The sequence below is a fragment of the Scyliorhinus torazame genome, chromosome 8 (genome assembly GCF_047496885.1).
Source record: "Scyliorhinus torazame isolate Kashiwa2021f chromosome 8, sScyTor2.1, whole genome shotgun sequence".
Taxonomy (NCBI): domain Eukaryota; kingdom Metazoa; phylum Chordata; class Chondrichthyes; order Carcharhiniformes; family Scyliorhinidae; genus Scyliorhinus; species Scyliorhinus torazame.
Window position 1 is genome coordinate 10,331,101 of NC_092714.1, and position 17,628 is coordinate 10,348,728.

General features: G+C 47.7%; 1 protein-coding gene across 18 annotated transcripts in view; it reads right to left on the minus strand.

The window, feature by feature from the left end:
- Nucleotides 1-3,260: 3,260 nt before the first annotated feature.
- Nucleotides 3,261-17,628, minus strand: part of robo2 (roundabout, axon guidance receptor, homolog 2 (Drosophila)) — a 1,628,477-nt gene continuing 1,614,109 nt past the window's right edge. For all 18 annotated transcript variants that reach the window (XM_072513070.1, XM_072513078.1, XM_072513075.1 and 15 more), the window contains 3 exons: nucleotides 9,686-9,898; nucleotides 7,741-7,965; nucleotides 3,261-4,644 (listed from right to left, as the gene is read on the minus strand). In XM_072513070.1, coding sequence (XP_072369171.1) covers nucleotides 4,643-4,644; nucleotides 7,741-7,965; nucleotides 9,686-9,898 — 440 coding nt within the window. In that variant the 3' untranslated portion in view covers nucleotides 3,261-4,642. The remainder of the gene's footprint in view (nucleotides 4,645-7,740; nucleotides 7,966-9,685; nucleotides 9,899-17,628) is intronic.

Consider the following 17,628-nt stretch of genomic DNA (forward strand, 5'->3'; position numbering starts at 1 on the left):
GGAGTTACATTGGCTACCCTCCAATCTGTAGAAACCTGCACCCAACTCGGTAACGCAACAAGGCCGTTAAATCTCGCGACAAGGCTTGGAATACCTCGCGAAAACTAACTAGTTCTAATGAGCCATGTTTCTCCCAAGGCCTGGGAAGGAGCGTCTGTTGTGCCTGGGAGGCTTCGCCACATTCCTGAAGAACTTTGGTGAGGGGGGCCTCAAGGACCCCCTAAGGTGTCAGTTGGGGTGGGGGGGGGGTGTCTGGAGGCCACAGTTGGGTGCCGGAGGGGAGGCCGAAAGATCGGGGTGGTATTTAAAAGTCCCGTTTGATAGTGGGCTCATTCTGGGTGTCGGGACTCTGTTTTTTGCAGGTTAAATCGCACCCACATTCTACAGAATCCTGGAGGATGACCACAATGCATCCATTATTTCTAGAGCCACTTCCTTAAGTATTCTGGGATGTAGATTATCAGGCCCTGGGGATTTAGCAGATTTCACCCCATCAATTTTCCCAACACCATTTCTCCACTAATATTTATCTCCTTCAGCTCCTCCCTTTCGCTAAACCCTGTGCTCCCCAACACTTCTGGTACGTTATTTGTGTCCTCTGTGAACTTAAAACCAAAGTATGCGTTTAGTTACTCAGCCATTTCTTTGTTCCCTGTTATACATTCACCTGTTTCTGTCTGCAAGGGACCTACATTTGTCTTCACCAATTTTTTTCCCTTCACATACCTATAGAAACTTTTCGTCAGTTTTCATGTTCCCCGCAGGCTTCCTCTCATACTCTATTTTCCCCCTTCTTAATCAATCCCTTTGTCTTCCCATTGTTGAATTCTAAGTTGCTCCCAATCCTCAGGTCCACTGCTTTTTCTGGTCAATTTGTATGGCTCCTCCGCGGATATGATACTATCTCGAATTTCTCTTGTGAGCCATGGTTTGGCCCCCTTGCCCATTTCAGTATTGTGCCAGACAGGAATAAACAACTTATGCAGTTCACCCATGCGCTCTTTTAATGTTCATGGATGTTACACTGAGTACCTCCCCCAAGGTGACCATTGTTTACATGTGAATCCAGGTTCAAGTGCCAGCTGGATATTTGACAAAGGTGGGAATCACATTCGACCCATTGCCATCTTTAACTTAAATGCTCCTCCACCCCCAGGTGTACTTTACACCTGGGTTCACAGGACAGCGGCTTCGAGTGGGAATCCTGGCCATTTTGGGGATATTTCCCTTCCTGTTTTCCCAATCCAAGGCATGGAAGCAAATTATACAGTCCCATCGGCCCCTGGGCTATGTTAGATCAGCTCAATACCAACCAGAGGGTTTTGTAGTCTATGTGGTTGTACGACTCACTCTTTAAATTCTTGAGAGTTTTCAGCTTCATTAAGTGGGCAATGATTTGGCTGTTGCGGGTGAAAATGGGCTGGGTGCTAGAACAGGCATGTTCTAGAATGAGAGGGTTCTCACATGTCCCCAAGCAGATCCTGTTTAAAGTTGGTTTATGAATCAGCTGGAATCCACACCACTGTGCAGGATCTGGACTGGGTGAGCTGTAGACCGAGCAGTTTCTAGATTTGGCGAACTCTACATTGAATAGTTTTTACACTGAATGAGAGCCAGATCAGTTGGGGTCCACTCTTAGCAGGATCCGAATGGGAAGGATTTAAGACTGAACATATTCTCCCCTGGTTGGGACCTAGACTAAGCATGTTCTCGACTGGGCAGATTCTAGACTAGGTGGATTCTAAACTGGGCAAGTTCAAGATCAGACAGTTTCTAGATTGGATATGATCTGAGTAAAACAGGCCCTACAGTGTAAAGGTTTTGGATTGGGCAGCTGCTGTTCTGGATCAGCAGGGAGGGTTGAGACCTGTCAGGTTACTGTTCCAGCGCCAAAGATGAAAGTGACCCCGAGTCCTGGAGGAGAGGAAATATTTTTCACTTGAGATTGGATTTCATAGGGGAGCAGAGAGCAGAGAAACATGTCAGGTTTCACAAGTTAAGGAGCAGAGGTCACAGAAAGCAGCAGTCCATGCCAGGTGAAGCCGATTAATAGAATCAGTCTTAGGTCTATACGCATGCACACAATTATTGGGCAGAACTTAATTGCCAGTGATCCCATCCACCAGCTGGAGACCAAGTGGCAACTCCACTTTAATACCCCAAAGCCAACCTGCTGGCTGCTTTCAGAGTTCACAGCTCCTCCGGGGCAAACTCACCGCCTTCAAGAACTGCCTGCCAATCAGAGGCCAACAACCTGGCAGTGCCTCCGGGAACAGTGGTCACTTCTGGTACTGCTAGAGATCGCCATGGAGCCCCACCACAAAACTAAGTGGGGTGGCATCATTGGGGCCAGCCAGGAAGATCCCAGAAATGGGGAGAGGGGGGATGGTCAGGGGGAAGGGGGTGGAGTTGGTGTAAAAGGCTGGGGGGGTATTCTTATGAGGGCAACCCTAGGGATGGTCAGCCCCTCTGTTGGGTACAGGGTACCGAAATGGACAGACCCCGTCACTAAGCCACAGGCACACCTGTGCTTTGGTATGCCTGGTGGCTTGTCCAAATAATATGGCGCCCCCTCCCCCCCCCCCACACTCAAGAGCCTCAATTGGTCCTGGTGGGAGGACTGACCTCAACCTTCCCCACCCTGCATTTAATCGTGGGGGGGGGGGGGGTGTCATGAGGGTGGGAAGGTCTCCATCACAAGCCTTCCTGCCCCAATATGCAGCAACGCTCCCCCCCACCACCCAGTCTGCTTCCAGGTGGGGGGGGGGCGAATTAAATCCTGCCCTCTCACTCTCACGCACCACATATAATTAAGTGCAATTAATTTCTCACAAACACGCATGACAACGCTCAAATGCATTCTGATGTACATCCAAGCTCTCTGAGACCTCTGCGCTCTTCCAATTCTGGCCTCTCGTATGCTCTCTGATTTTAAGCAACCAGAAATCGGTGGCTGTACCTTTGGCCATCTTGGCCCTAAGATCTGGATGTCTCTTTGTAAATCTCTCTGCTTCTCTCCTCTGCTTTAAGTTGCACCTTATGACATTTGACCAAATATCTCACATGGTTCAGTGCAAAGTTTTGTTTGCAAACACTCCTGTGAAGTCCCTCAGAACGTTTCACCATGATAAAGGTGCTATATGAATGTAGGTTTTAGCTGGAGTGGAGGGGATCCTTGAATTTGGTGTGTGCGCGGCTGTGTGGAATTCTTGTATACTGAGGTCACAGTTACAACATACACGCAGAGATCAGACAGGTAATGTCGCATAAAAACATCAAAGCTTTAATCAATATTCTATAGACCCATGAACAACTTTCTGTAATACTGACACACACTTTATTTTAATCTTAACAGCGTAAGCAAGGCTCCAGACCTTGTTTTAGGATTAATGTTTAAGACTATATTTGACATCAAGCACCCTTTCAAAGTCTTCGCAGTCAGTAGCTGTGATTTGAGATCCCAGACACACATCATCAGAGCATTAACATGACAAGTCTTTATACAGTTTGAAGTAGGGGGAGATTAGGAAAGTTTCTTTGTATTAAAAAGGGCAATGTTTGAGATGACTGTGTGTGGGCTGAGGGGAGGGGGAGAGGAGCTTTCTCTGGCCGTGTGGCTTCACTTCACTTTCCCCAACGTAACCAGCCGTGGTGAAGTTGCTGCGTGTCTGAGGTTGCTGCCATTCAGTGGCACAGACGGAATGTCCCCATGATGGCGTCAGACACAATCGATCGCCATTGCATCCTAGTGCCGATTGACAAGTGAAGGTCACCGTGTTCTGAACGTGATCTGGGAACTTCCAGAAGATTCCTTTTCTCCCCCTAGACACACACGCGCGCGCATACACACACATACATACACACACACACACGTATGAACACAGAGGCTCGAGCACACGCACACACTTGTACACAAACAGGCCACGCGCACTCGCACCCAGACGCACAGTGGACAATACCCCCCTCATCTACGACTCCATCGATTTTAATCTTTCGCTTTCTTCATTTTCGTTGGTAATTTAAAGGTTTGCGCTTATCACTAAAAAAAAAGTGCAAACTTCAAAAAAAGAATATTAACCAAAAACATGATCCAGTAATAACCTTAAAAAAGCATTTTTTGTGTTGTTTTTCAATTTTTAATGGCATTACTGCCCAAACAATTCACATATAGTACAACAGACCAATAAAAAAAGAAAACATTACAAGATGAAAAGTCAAAGAAAAAAAACAAGGCGAACTTTGTATAGCAATGCGACAGAAATTATTTACACAAGAAATCCCTTTCTCGCTCAGTCTGTGATGGCTAGATTTCTATTCATTTTTGGGTTCTTCCCTGTCAAGTCTCTTTTTTTATTTGGCGGGGGTGGGGGTGCGGTAGGCTGAGGGGGAGGGGGAAGGGGTGATGGGGGCACGTGGGTGGATCGAGGGTGAGCAAGGTGGCCAGCGGGATGAGAAGCGATGCCTTAAAGAGTTACAGTGGGGATGGATACACGATGGCTGTGTTTTCTGAACTTTACATCACATTTACAGGTTCTGTCATAATACATTAAATAAGGAGGAGTTTCATTGCACCATTTAAGTGTCATCGTATCGGGGAGGCTCGGCTCGTTCTGCACAATCTCAGGAACACGTTCCTTCACCACTCTGTAAGGAAGAAGGACAAGGAGAAAAAAAAATATCAGATGAGGTTAGAACCTTCCAATGCTGACAGAACAACGCGGCGATTTGGACTATCTTTGTTAGATAGCTCCTTCACTCTCCTTTCCCTTTCACAACGTATATCCAATTGCCTCTTGAAAGGTACTGTTCTCATTCTTGCAAATACGCCAGCCCCATTGCCTCATCCTTCATCCCTCCGGCAAAACTGCCCCGATACGTATCCCTCGCCTTCGCAAAAGAAAGCCGGTCTTTCTGGCCGCTACCACGTCGCTATTTGCGGGATCGTACTGTGGCAAAATGGCCGCCAAGTTTCCTGACATTGCAACAGTGACTGCACTTCAAAAACTTCTTCATTGGCTGTGAACTGCTCCTGAGTCCACAATGTGACATTATGTAGAATGACTAGAATTTAAAGGGTTAATGTAATATCATGATTGATCACTAGATGGAGCAAGATGGAGAACTATATAAAGCACCGACTCGCAGGCTTCTGGGAGAGCTGGAGAGAGTGCAGAATACAGAGTGTAGAGACTAGTGTTAGTAGAGTGTAGATTGTAGATTACTAGATTATTGCTTACTATAGGAGTAAGTGGTTGAGCGTTAATAAGTAGAGTCATAAATGCCTTGTTATTGAACATAGCTTGCGTGGTCTTTGTGAACACTACGACATTCAGCCTGATAATAAGAATCACAAAGAACACCACACACGTCAGTCAAGTTATTTCCTTGTCTTAACCCCCTCTGGCCCTGCAAACCACCCCACCGAGATCTCTGCACTCCTTCAGTTCTGGCCTCTTCTCATCAATCCACCACTGGCAGCTGCACAGGCCCAAGGCGCTCTGGAGTTCTCTCCGGAAACCTCTCCGCCTCTCAATATCTCACTGCTCAATAAAGACACCACCGACCTCTTCCAACAAGCTTTCGGTCACATGCCCGAATATCTCCTCGTGAGGTTCTGTGTCAAGTTTTGTCTGATAATGTTCCTGTGAAGTTCTGGGGGAGGTCTTATTACCTTGTTGGCGCGATGTAAATGCAAGTTGTTGCTGTTGCTGGTGGTGATGCCAATACTATCTGCTTCAGACACTCTTTCAGGCAACTTTCCATATCATCACAAGTCGCTGCATGAACATCATTTTCCTCCTATTGCTTCCGGTTACTTTGTCAATCGCCTTAACTGGCGGTGCCCTTGTCCTTTCTCACAGTGGGAACAGGTTTACAGAAAGTGGACGCCATTCGGCCCTTCGAGCCTCCTCCGCCATTCAACATGATCATGGCTGATCATCCATCTCAACCCAATACTCCCGCACTCTTCCCCTACCCCTTGACACCTCTAAGAGTCTAGCAATCTGTCTATTTCCATCTTAAATATATTCAGCGATTTGGGCTCCGCAGCTTTCTGTGGTCAAGAATTCCACCACCCTCTGAGTGAAGAGGTTTCTCCTCATCTCAGTCCTAAATGGCCAACCCCTATCCTGAGACTGGGACCCCTGTTTCTCGACCCCCCCCAGCCAGACGAAACAACATTCTTGCATACAGTCTGTTCAACCCTGCCCGAATTTTATATGTTTCAATGAGACCCTTTCTCATTCTTCTCATCTTTCGTGAATATGAACCTATTCGCCCCAATCTCTCCTCGTACGACAATCCTGCCATTCACAGTTATCCACATTATGCTGCACCCGCCATGTATTTGCCTACTCACTCAACTTGCCTCAATCACCTTAAAGCCTCTTAAAATCCTTCTCATCGCCCACATTCCCATCAAGATTCCTGTCGTCAGCAAACCTGGAAATATTACATTTGGTTTCCCTCATCCAAATCATTGATCTATATTGTGACTAGCTGGGGCCCAAACACTGATCTGTGTGGGAGCGCACTCGTCACATCTGCCCATTTAGTTACCCATTTAGTCCCACTCTGTTCCCTTTGTGCTAACCAATTCTCAATTCATGCTAAAATATTACCCCCCAACCCATGTGCTTTAATTTTGCACACTAACCTCTTATAGAACAAAGAAAGCACAGTAAGAGGTCCTTCGGCCCTCCAAGCCTGTGCCTATCATAATGCCCGAACTTTCAAAAAAATTCTGCCCTTACTCGGTTTGCTTCCTTTTATTTCCTCCCCATTCGTATACCCATCCAGATGCCTCTTCAATGTTGCTAATGTGCCAGCTTCCACCACATCCTCTGGCAGCGCGTTCCAGGCACCCACCACTCTCTGCTTGAAAAACGTACCCTGTATATCTCCCTTAGACTTTCCCCCTCTCACCTTGAACCTGTGCCCCCTTGTAATTGACACTTCCACGCTTGGAAAAAGCCTCTGACTATCCACCCTGTCTATGCTTCTCATAATCTTTTAGACCTCTATCAGGTCTCCCCTCAGCCTCTGTCTTTCCAATGAAAATAATCCAAGTTTATTCAACCTCTCCTCATAGCCAACACCCTCGAGGCCAGGCAACATCCTAGTGAACCTTCTTCGCACTCTCTCCAAAGCCGCCACGTCCTTCTCATAATGTTGTGACCAGAACTGCAAATGCAGCCTAACCAAGGTTTTATACAGCTGCAACATGATTTCCCAACTCCCGTACACAATGCCTCGGCTGACGAAGGCAAGCATGCCATATGCCTTTTTAATCACCTTGGCCAACTGTGTTGCCACTTTTAGGGAACTGTGGACCGACGCACCCAGATCCCTCTGTATGTTAATGTTCCTCAGGGTTCTGCCATTTACAATATAATTCATACCTAGATTTGATCCTCCAAAATGTACACCTCGCATTAGTTCAGATTAAATTCCATCTGCCATTTCTATGCCCAAGTCTCCAATCTATTTATATCCTATTGTATCCTCTGACAATCCTCGGGACTGTCAGTAACTCCGCCAATCTTCGTGTCATCCGCAAACGTGCTAACAGGCCACCCACATTTTCCTCCAGATCATTTACATATACTACAAACAACAGAGGTTCCAGCACTCATCCCTGCAGCAAACTAGTGATTTGTAAAAGGTTTAGTAAGTTACATTTTTCTCTTTTTTAAAACTCGACAAGCCTTTCTACATCCCGGCAGCCCAAATACTTACATACATCCCCTAAAAACTGCCCTTGACCACACGATCCCACATATCCTACATCTGGAAGGTCACTAATGTTCCGCTGATGACTTGCGCTTGCTGGGCCTCCACGTGAGGGCACACCTTTCCTGGGTCCAGTAGAACCCTTCGATGAGGCTGTTCCAGATGAGCTATGACCACTCAGGTGGCCCGGTGATGGGAAGCTAGGCTTGCTGTACGGTATGAGGATTTCATCTGGAAAACACCAAACAAATGTACAACTCAGATCTAGTGGACCGCGGGGCAAGTTCAAGTGTTACTTTATTTCATCCTGAGAGGCGAATTAAACCATATCAGCTGTGCACAGCCCAATGGACTCGTGTATCTGACCAAACATGTTGTGGGATCAATTCTCACTCCAGGGACTTAGGCACAAAATCCAGGCTGACAAACTCATTGCTGAACTGAAGGAGGAGCGCTGGATGTCCAATATACAAAAGACCTTCCGGGGCAAACAGAACTTTAATCAACGAGAGAATCAGGCTGTCTGGGCTACAGACAGAACAGTGGAGTTGAGGCCATGGTCAGATCAACCATGATCTTTGGGAATAGCAGAGCAGGCTTGAGGGTCCGAATGGTCTACACCTGTTCCTAATTCTTATGTCAGAGGCACTGTCTCCTGGATGGGATCTTTAACATGAGAAAGGGACTGTTTAATCACATCGACCTGAAAGATCACAAGATACAAAATAAAGCTCCTTCTACAGTGACCCATCAAACACTCCCAAGTCAGGCAGGGGTTAGATACAGAGTAAAGCTCCCTCCATACAATCCTCTTCAAACACTCCTAGTACAGAAACAGCACACGGCTAGATACAGAGTAAAGCTCTCTCCAAACAATCCCCTTCAAACACTCCCAGGACAGGTACAGCACAGGGTTAGATACAGAGTAAAGCTCCCCCTACACTGTCCCCTTCAAACACTCCCAGCACGGGGTTAGATACAGAGTAAAGCTCGCTCTACACTGTCCCCTTCAAACACTCCCAGGACAGGTACTACACGGGGTTAGATACAGAGTAAAGCTCCCTCTACACTGTCCCCATCAAACACTCCCAGGACAGGTACAGCACAGGGTTAGATACAGAGTAAAGCTCCCTCTACACTGTCCCCATCAAACACTCCCAGGACAGGTACAGCACGGGGTTAGATACAGAGTAAAGCTTCCTCTACACTGTCCCCATCAAACACTCCCAGGACAGGTTCAGCACGGGGTTAGATACAGAATCACAGAATTGAGTTGCAGTGGAGAAGGCCATTCGGCCCATCCTTTCTGCACCGGCAGTCCGAATGAACAATAATAATAATCATAATAATAATCTTTATTGTCACAAGTAGTCTTACATTAACACTGCAATGAAGTTACTGTGAAAATCCCCTAGTCGCCACATTCCGGCACCTGTTTGGGTACACAGAGGGAGAATTCAGAATGTCCAATTCACCTAACAAGCACGTCTTTCGGTACTTGCGGGAGGAAACCGGAGCACCCGGAGGAAACCCACGCAGACACGGGGAGAACGTGCAGACTCCGCACAGACAGTGACCCAAGCCGGAATCGAACCTGGGACCCTGGTGCCGTGATGCAACAGTGCCAACCTCTGTGCCACCGTGCTTACCCTGGAGCAATTCCCCCGACCTCTTCCAGTAACCCTGCACATTTTTAATTGACAGACAACAAATACATTGTCTCTTGAATACAATATCTGGACTGAACCTGCCCCCACCACACCCTCATGCAGTGCATTCCCCATTTCAACCACTCGCTGTGTGATGGTTTTCCCCAACCCAACTAGACTGGCTGAAGCTCAGAGGTGTGAACTCAGAACACGGGATGTGAAATCAACATAAATACCTCCCCTTGTTTAGATAGGGATTTGCCTCTGTTCCTTTCATGAACTCTGACCCTGCCCACTCATACCTGACACAAGTGTTGGCTTTTGCAGGAGCTTGTTCCATGAGTCTTCATGTTGCACGTGGTCTAGAGATGTCTTGGCCAGATGTTCCATGTTCTCTTCTAGGCAGGAGAGTGGTGGCCTCTCCAGCGAACCCAGCATGCCTGTTCCTTTCGGCGCTTGCCCAGTTTGGAGCTTTGAGCCCAGACATGGTGGAGGGTCAGGCGGTGGGGGCAGGTCTTTGCAGGGTGGAAAGAAGAAAATAAAGCTTGTCAAACATGAGGTGGAGATACCTGATCTCCCTTTTCTGCTCATCCAGCTGAGGGAACCAATGGTGGGCGTTGGAAGTCTTCACACCTGCTCCCTTGTCGCAGCCAGTGTGAGGTATCAAGCGCTTCCAAAATGGAGGTGTCACACTGTTCAAAGGCAAGAAGAACCTTTCGCGACACTGCCCCGCAAGCTGCCTTAACACGTCTGGGAGTCTGGAACCCCCACCAGCTGCAATTTGCTACCACCCCACAAAATGCCACAGGCCATTCGCCATCCCCTTCACCATCACCCACAGCACCATCGGAGGACCTTCACCGGGCAACAGTGCAAGAAAATGCCGCACCACCACTTTCCCTCGGGGCAGAGGGGGACGGGTGTTAAATGCCAGCCTTACCAGCAACACCTTCATGCCGAGAATGGGCATGATGAAAAGAAAACCTCAGGAAAGTGTGCAGTCGGAGTAAATTTGGAACATTCATTGGTATATTTATTTATTTTTTTCTTCATTGTTTATTTATTTATTTAAATTTTTTTGGGGGGAAATTGTTGATGTAAACCAAAGGTTTAAGACATGGCAGGAGATCTCAGACCCGTGTCATGCTCCGCGTGTGCGATGTGGGAGCTCAGGAACATGTCCACTGTCCCTGGCTCCTTCATGTGCATGAAGTGTGTCCAGTTGCAGCTCCTGTTAGACCACTTGACGGCTCTGGAGCTGCGGATGGACTCACTTTGGAGCATCCGCGATGCTGAGGACGTCGTGGATAGCACGTTTAGCGAGTTGGTCACACCACAGGTGAAAGGTACTGAGGGAGATAGTAAATGGGTGACCAAAAGACAGAGCAAGAGTAGGAAGGCAGTGCAGGTGTCCCCTGCAGTCATCTCCCTGCAAAACAGATATACCGCTTTGGATACTGTTGAGGGAGATGGCTCACCAGGGGAAGGCAGCAGCAGCCAGGTTCATGGCACCGTGGCTGGCTCTGCTGCGCAGCTGGACAGGAAGAAGAATGGCAGGGCTATAGTGATAGGGGACTCAATTGTAAGGGGAATAGACAGGCGGTTCTGCGGACGCAATCGAGACTCCAGGATGGTATGTTGCCTCCCTGGTGCAAGGGTCAAGGATGTCTCGGAGCGGCTGCAGGACATTCTGGGGGGGGGGGGAGGGTGAACAGCCAGCTGTCGTGGTGCACGTAGGCACCAACGATATAGGTAAAAAACAGGACAAGGTCCTACAAGCTGAATTTAGGGAGCTAGGAGTTAAACTAATAAGTAGGACCTCAAAGGTAGTAATCTCAGGATTGCTACCGGTGCCACAAGCTAGTCAGAGTAGGAATGACAGGATAGAGAGGATGAATACGTGGCTTGAGAGATGGTGCAAGAGGGAGGGATTCAAATTCCTGGGACATTGGAACTGATTCTGGGGGAGGTGGGACCAGTACAAACCGGACGGTCTGCACCTGGGCAGGACTGGAACCGATGTCCTAGGGGGGGTGTTTGTAGAGCTGTTGGGGAGAGTTTAAACTAATGTGGCAGGGGGATGGGAACCGATGCAGGAAGTTGGAAGCTAGTAAAACAGGGACAGAAATAAAAGGCAGTAAGGGGGAAAGTGTAAGGCAGAGAAGTCATAGTCAAAAATCAAAAAGGGCAACAGTACAAGGTACAGTGACTGAGGGGAGCTCAGTGAATAGGACCAGGAATACTAAAAGAAATAAAACGGGAAGTGAAAACATTAATGGTAAGCGACGCGGCAGGTTGTTACAGGAAGATATGGGTTCGACAACAAGGAAAATTAGGAGAAAGGTTAAGAGGAAATATAACTTAGGAGAGGTTACTGATCGAGGTGTTAAGATTAAGAACAGAGGTAAAAAAGCCAACATAAGTGTACTTTACCTGAATGCTCGTAGTATTCGGAATAAGGTAAATGAGTTGATGGCGCAAATCATCGATTTACATAGATGATTTGGAGTTGGGGACCAAGGGCAATGTGTCCAAGTTTGCAGACGACACTAAGATAAGTGGTAAAGCAAAAAGTGCAGAGGATACTGGAAGTCTGCAGAGGGATTTGGATCGGCTAAGTGAATGGGCTAGGGTCTGGCAGATGGAATACAATGTTGACAAATGTGAGGTTATCCATTTTGGTAGGAATAACAGCAAAAGGGATTATTATTTAAATGATAAAATATTAAAACATGCTGCTGTGCAGAGAGACCTGGGTGTGCTAGTGCATGAGTCGCAGAAAGTTGGTTTTCAGGTGCAACAGGTGATTAAGAAGGCAAATGGAATTTTGTCCTTCATTGCTAGAGGGATGGAGTTAAAGACTAGGGAGGTTATGCTGCAATTGTATAAGGTGTTAGTGAGGCCACACCTGGAGTATTGTGTTCAGTTTTGGTCTCCTTACTTGAGAAAGGACGTACTGGCACTGGAGGGCGTGCAGAGGAGATTCACTAGGTTAATCCCAGAGCTGAAGGGGTTGGATTACGAGGAGAGGTTGAGTAGACTGGGACTGTACTCGTTAGAATTTAGAAGGATGAGGGGGGATCTTATAGAAACATAAGATTATGAAGGGAATAGATAGGATAGATGCGGGCAGGTTGTTTCCACTGGCGGGTGAAAGCAGAACTAGGGGGCATAGCCTCAAAATAAGGGGAAGTAGATTTAGGACTGAGTTTAGGAGGAACTTCTTCACCCAAAGGGTTGTGAATCTATGGAATTCCTTGCCCAGTGAAGCAGTAGAGGCTCCTTCATTAAATGTTTTTAAGATAAAGATAGATAGTTTTTTGAAGAATAAAGGGATTAAGGGTTATGGTGTTCGGGCCGGAAAGTGGAGCTGAGTCCACAAAAGATCAGCCATGATCTCATTGAATGGTGGAGCAGGCTCGAGGGGCCAGATGGCCTACTCCTGCTCCTAGTTCTTATGTTCTTATAAGAGACATTGATAGGATGCAGAGCTGGGCCGAAAAATGGCAGGTGGAGTTTAACCCTGATAAGTGCGAGGTGATTCATTTTGGTAGAAAAATTTGAATGCAGATTACAGGGTCAACGGCAGGGTTCTGAGGAATGTGGAGGAACAGAGAGATCTTGGGGTTCATGTCCACAGATCTCTGAAGGTTGCCACTCAAGTGGATAGAGCCGTGAAGAAGGCCTATAGTGTGTTAGCGGTTATTAACAGGGGGCTTGAGTTTAAGAGCCGCGGGGTTATGCTGCAACTGTACATGACCCTGGTGAGACCACATTTGGAATATTGTGTGCAGTTCTGGTCACCTCACTATAGGAAGGATGTGGAAGCATTGGAAAGGGTGCAAAGGAGATTTACCAGGATGCTGCCTGGTTTGCAGGATAGGTCTTATGAGGAAAGGTTGAGGGAGCTAGGGCTTTTCTCTTTGGAGCGGAGGAGGATGAGAGGCGACTTAATAGAGGTTTATGAAATAATGAGGGGGATAGATAGAGTGGACGTTCAGAGACTATTTCCTCGGGTGGATGTAGCTGTTACAAGGGGGCATAACTATAAGATTCTGGGTGGAAGATATAGGAGGGATGTCCGAGGTAGGTTCTTTACTCAGAGAGTGGTTCGGGTGTGGAATGGACTGCTTGCTGTGATAGTGGAGTCGGACACTTTAGGAACTTTCAAGCGGTTATTGGATAGGCACATGGAGCACACCAGAATGACAGGGAGTGGGATAGCTTGATCTTGGTTTCGGACAATGCTCGGCACAACATCGAGGGCTGAAGGGCCTGTTCTGTGCTGTACTGTCTATGTTTTATATGAGGACAAACTTTACTCAGAAAATGTGGGCTGTTTGCTGCATTTTCACTTGAGCAACATGTGGAGTGAAGTGATAAATTCTGGTGCGTTAGATTCAGGTTTTCAGTCGTGTCTGCAAATTTAGGCTTTCGCTTCAGCAACAACAAGCTGCATTTATATGTTGCCTTTAACATAGGGAAGCGTCACAGAAGCGTCATCAAACAAAACTTGATACCAATGCACGAGCCCTCAGGACAGGCGCCCAGAAGCTTGGTCGATGAGCCATGACTTAAAGGAGCGAAGCAATGCGGCTCAGGGAGGCAATCTCAGAGTTTGGTGCTTCGGGAGCTGAAGGAATGGCCACCAAGAATGGAACGATTAAAGCCAGGGATGCGAGAGGAGGCTGGAATTGGAGGAGGTTTGCACAGTTTGTTTGGCATTAAAGTTTGCGATTGGAATTTCCAACTGGAAGTTGAGATCCTTGGCTTGCGTTTTGAAGTTAGGAAATGAGAGTTGGCTGAGTCGGAGTGCCGTAAGTTCAAACCCCACTCGAGCATACAGGGTGCAGTTTAGGCTGAATTTTCACTGCAGTATGGAGGGAGTGGGGGTTGCAGGGCTTGGAAGTGGCCACTTCATTTAACATGGGGCTGCTCGAGGCAGGCATCCTGTGAAGGGCCAAAACCTCACAGTGTATAGTTTTATAAAATGTCTCTAGAAATGCTCATCGCTATTTCTAAAGGAACAAAGACCTGTGAAATGGCTGAAACTGTGTCTGTCTGTCAAAAGAAGCCTTGGGAAATTCACACCTTGTTATCTCTGAGATCCACTAAGGACCACCTGCAGACTGCACAGCCTAACATCAAAGGGAGTTACACGAAGGTCATCTCTATTTGAAAACCCAGTCTGGCCAGCAGAGATGCAACATCTACTGAAGAAAATGGCCTCTCAGATGTTTCTTTTAACCCATAATGGCTGAGGTGTTATCAGCCTGGAACACAATGCCAATTCCCAGACACTGGATAAACATGTGTCTGCGTGGGTTTCCTCCGGGTGCTCCGGTTTCCTCCCACAAGTCCCGAAAGACGTTGTGTCAAGTAATTTGGACATTCTGAATTCTCCCTCTGTGTACCCGAACAGGCGCCGGAATGTGGCGACTAGGGGCTTTCCACAGTAACTTCATTGCAGTGTTAATGTAAGCCTACTTGTGACATTAAAGATTATTAAAAAAATAACTTCCCTTGTTGAAGACGTTGTGGAATGTTAAAGTCATGTGACATGAGCTCCTGGCTTTTTGAACAAGTAAAATTGCCTTGCTGAACTGTATAGCTCAATCTGCAGTTCAATATCTGACCAGCAGGGCAAACTAAAGGAGCTCTGACCTAGGTTGAACATTTGGCCCCATCTACCTGGCTTCTTTCTGTTGGAGGTTCTGTGCATTGCCTACAAGTCTGATTCATCTCTGCATGCCTATCTCAGCATGTGAAGTCAATAACAATGAAATTATCCAGCATCAGTTTTCAACCCACTAATATTTTTTCTAAATTTAGAGTACCCAATTCATTTTTTTCCATTGAGGGGCAATTCAGTGTGGCCAATCCACCTACCCTGCACATCTTTGGGTTGTGGGGCCAAAACCCATGCAAACATAGGGAGAATGTGCAAACTCCACACGGACAGTGATCCAGAGCCAGGATCGAACCTGGGACCTCGGCGCCATGAGGCAGCAGTGTTATTCACTGTGCCACTGTGCTGCCCAGGATAATAATAATAATAATAATCTTGTCCCAAATAGGCTTACATTAACACTGCGATGATGTTACTGTGAGAATCCGCTAGTTGCCACATTCCGCCGCCTGTTTGGGTACACTGAGGAACAATTCAGAATGTTCAATTCACCTAACAAGCATGTCTTTCAGGACTTGTGGGAGGAAACCGGAGCACCCGGAGGAAACCCACGCAGACACAGGGAGAACGTGCAGACTCCGCACAGACAGTGACCCAAGCTGGGAATCAATCCACCTACACTGCACATCTTTGGGTTGTGGGGGTGAGACCCATGCAGACACGGGGGGGACTGTGCAAAATCCATATGGATAGTGACCTGGATTGAACCCGGTTCCTCGGCGCCGTGAGGCCGCAGTGCTAGCCACTGTGCCACCGTGCTGCCCCAGAGTTAAATTAAAATGACAAGCAATCAAAAGAGTAAGGTCATGCCTGTCGACTGAACTGAGATGTTTGATGGTCTCACCCAGTCTGTGTTTTGTCTTCCCGTTGTCGATGAGTCTGCATTGTGTGCAGTGAATACCGTTTACTCAATTGAACAAGAGAACAAGCTGGGCTTCCAGGTCCATCTTGAGCAGCCCCACCACGAGGATGTGGCAGCACAGCCAATGTCCATTGAATTTCGGCAGGACTGGATCATCGTGACTGAAGGCGGGGCTGGAGAATCCCACTCGATTTCAGCTGGAGGGAGTGCTGGGGGCCCCGGATGGCGGGACGGGAAGGAGGTGATGCAGGGGGCGTTGCCACTCCCAATGCTTGCTTCGAAAAGCGCAGCAGGAAGTGGAGGGGGTGAGCGGGGACCTGAGCAAGCTATTGCAGAGGGGACGATTCCTTCAGAGTACGGGAGGTGTTTGCGAGCGGTTACGTGAACTGTTTCTCTCTCCACAGATGCTGCTTGCATGACTTGATGAGTAAGTGCAGCATTTAGTTTATGGCTCCTCAGGTTTGTAGCTGCTGCGGAATGCTGGCTTGCCCTATCGGACCTGGCAGAGCTCAATGCTGTCTGGAATGAAAACTGGGCTCTCTGGGACGCACTGAGAATGCGGCAAGGCACCAAAACAACACAAGCTCTTTCTTCCCCCCAGTATTGGCATCGCTCCCCTCAATGAACGTCACACTGAGGGAAAACAGGAGTACAGGACCATCGGAGCCACCAGGCTCACGATGGGAGTCACCTTCAGTTAATCCGCTGAAATGATGACAGACATTGCCTTGTGAGGGACAGCTGGTTGCAGTTTGAACGCAGCCAGATTTCGAGCAAGATCTCGCTAGATGTTTGCACAAACATTCGTTGTGACAGCTGCCCATTTTCAGCTTGGTTTGTTTTTATAGTATGGATCAATTATAGCTCCTCACTCTCCTGGCTGCTGTTTATATGGCATTGCTGCCATTAAATCCAGCTGATAAATCCTGGCCTGGAATGATTGCTGGATCTATATTCGAAGGGGGGGGGGGTCACGCCAGCCAATGTGTTCTCTACAAATGTGGTGTGCTGATGTCACAACGTAAGACAGATTACAGAATGTTCCTGATGCTGAGATCAGAAAGGTCCAAAGATTTTCTCCATTTCCACACATGCTGACAGTTCTTTAATCAGAACCTATTTCATTCATCCCGTGTTACACAGTGACAGACCCAGCCCCATCAGTACTGTACCCCAGTGTTATACAGTGACAGACCCGTCCCCACCAGTACTGTATCCCAGTGTTATACAGTGACAGACCCATCCCCACCAGTACGGTACCCCAGTGTTATACAGTGACAGACTGTCCCCACCAGTACTGTACCCCAGTGTTATACAGTGACAGACCTGTCCCCACCAGTACTGTATCCCAGTGTTATACAGTGACAGACCTGTCCCCACCAGTACTGTACCCCAATGTTATACAGTGACAGACCCGTCCCCACCAGTACTGTCCCCCAGTGTTATACAGTGACAGACCCGTCCCCACCAGTACTGTATCCCAGTGTTATACAGTGACAGACCCGTCCCCACCAGTACTGTATCCCAGTGTTATACAGTGACAGACCTGTCCCCACCAGTACTGTATCCCAGTGTTATACAGTGACAGACCCGTCCCCACCAGTACTGTACCACAGTGTTATACAGTGACAGACCCGTCTCCACCAGTACTGTACCCCAGTGTTCTACAGTGACAGACCTGTCCCCACCAGTAC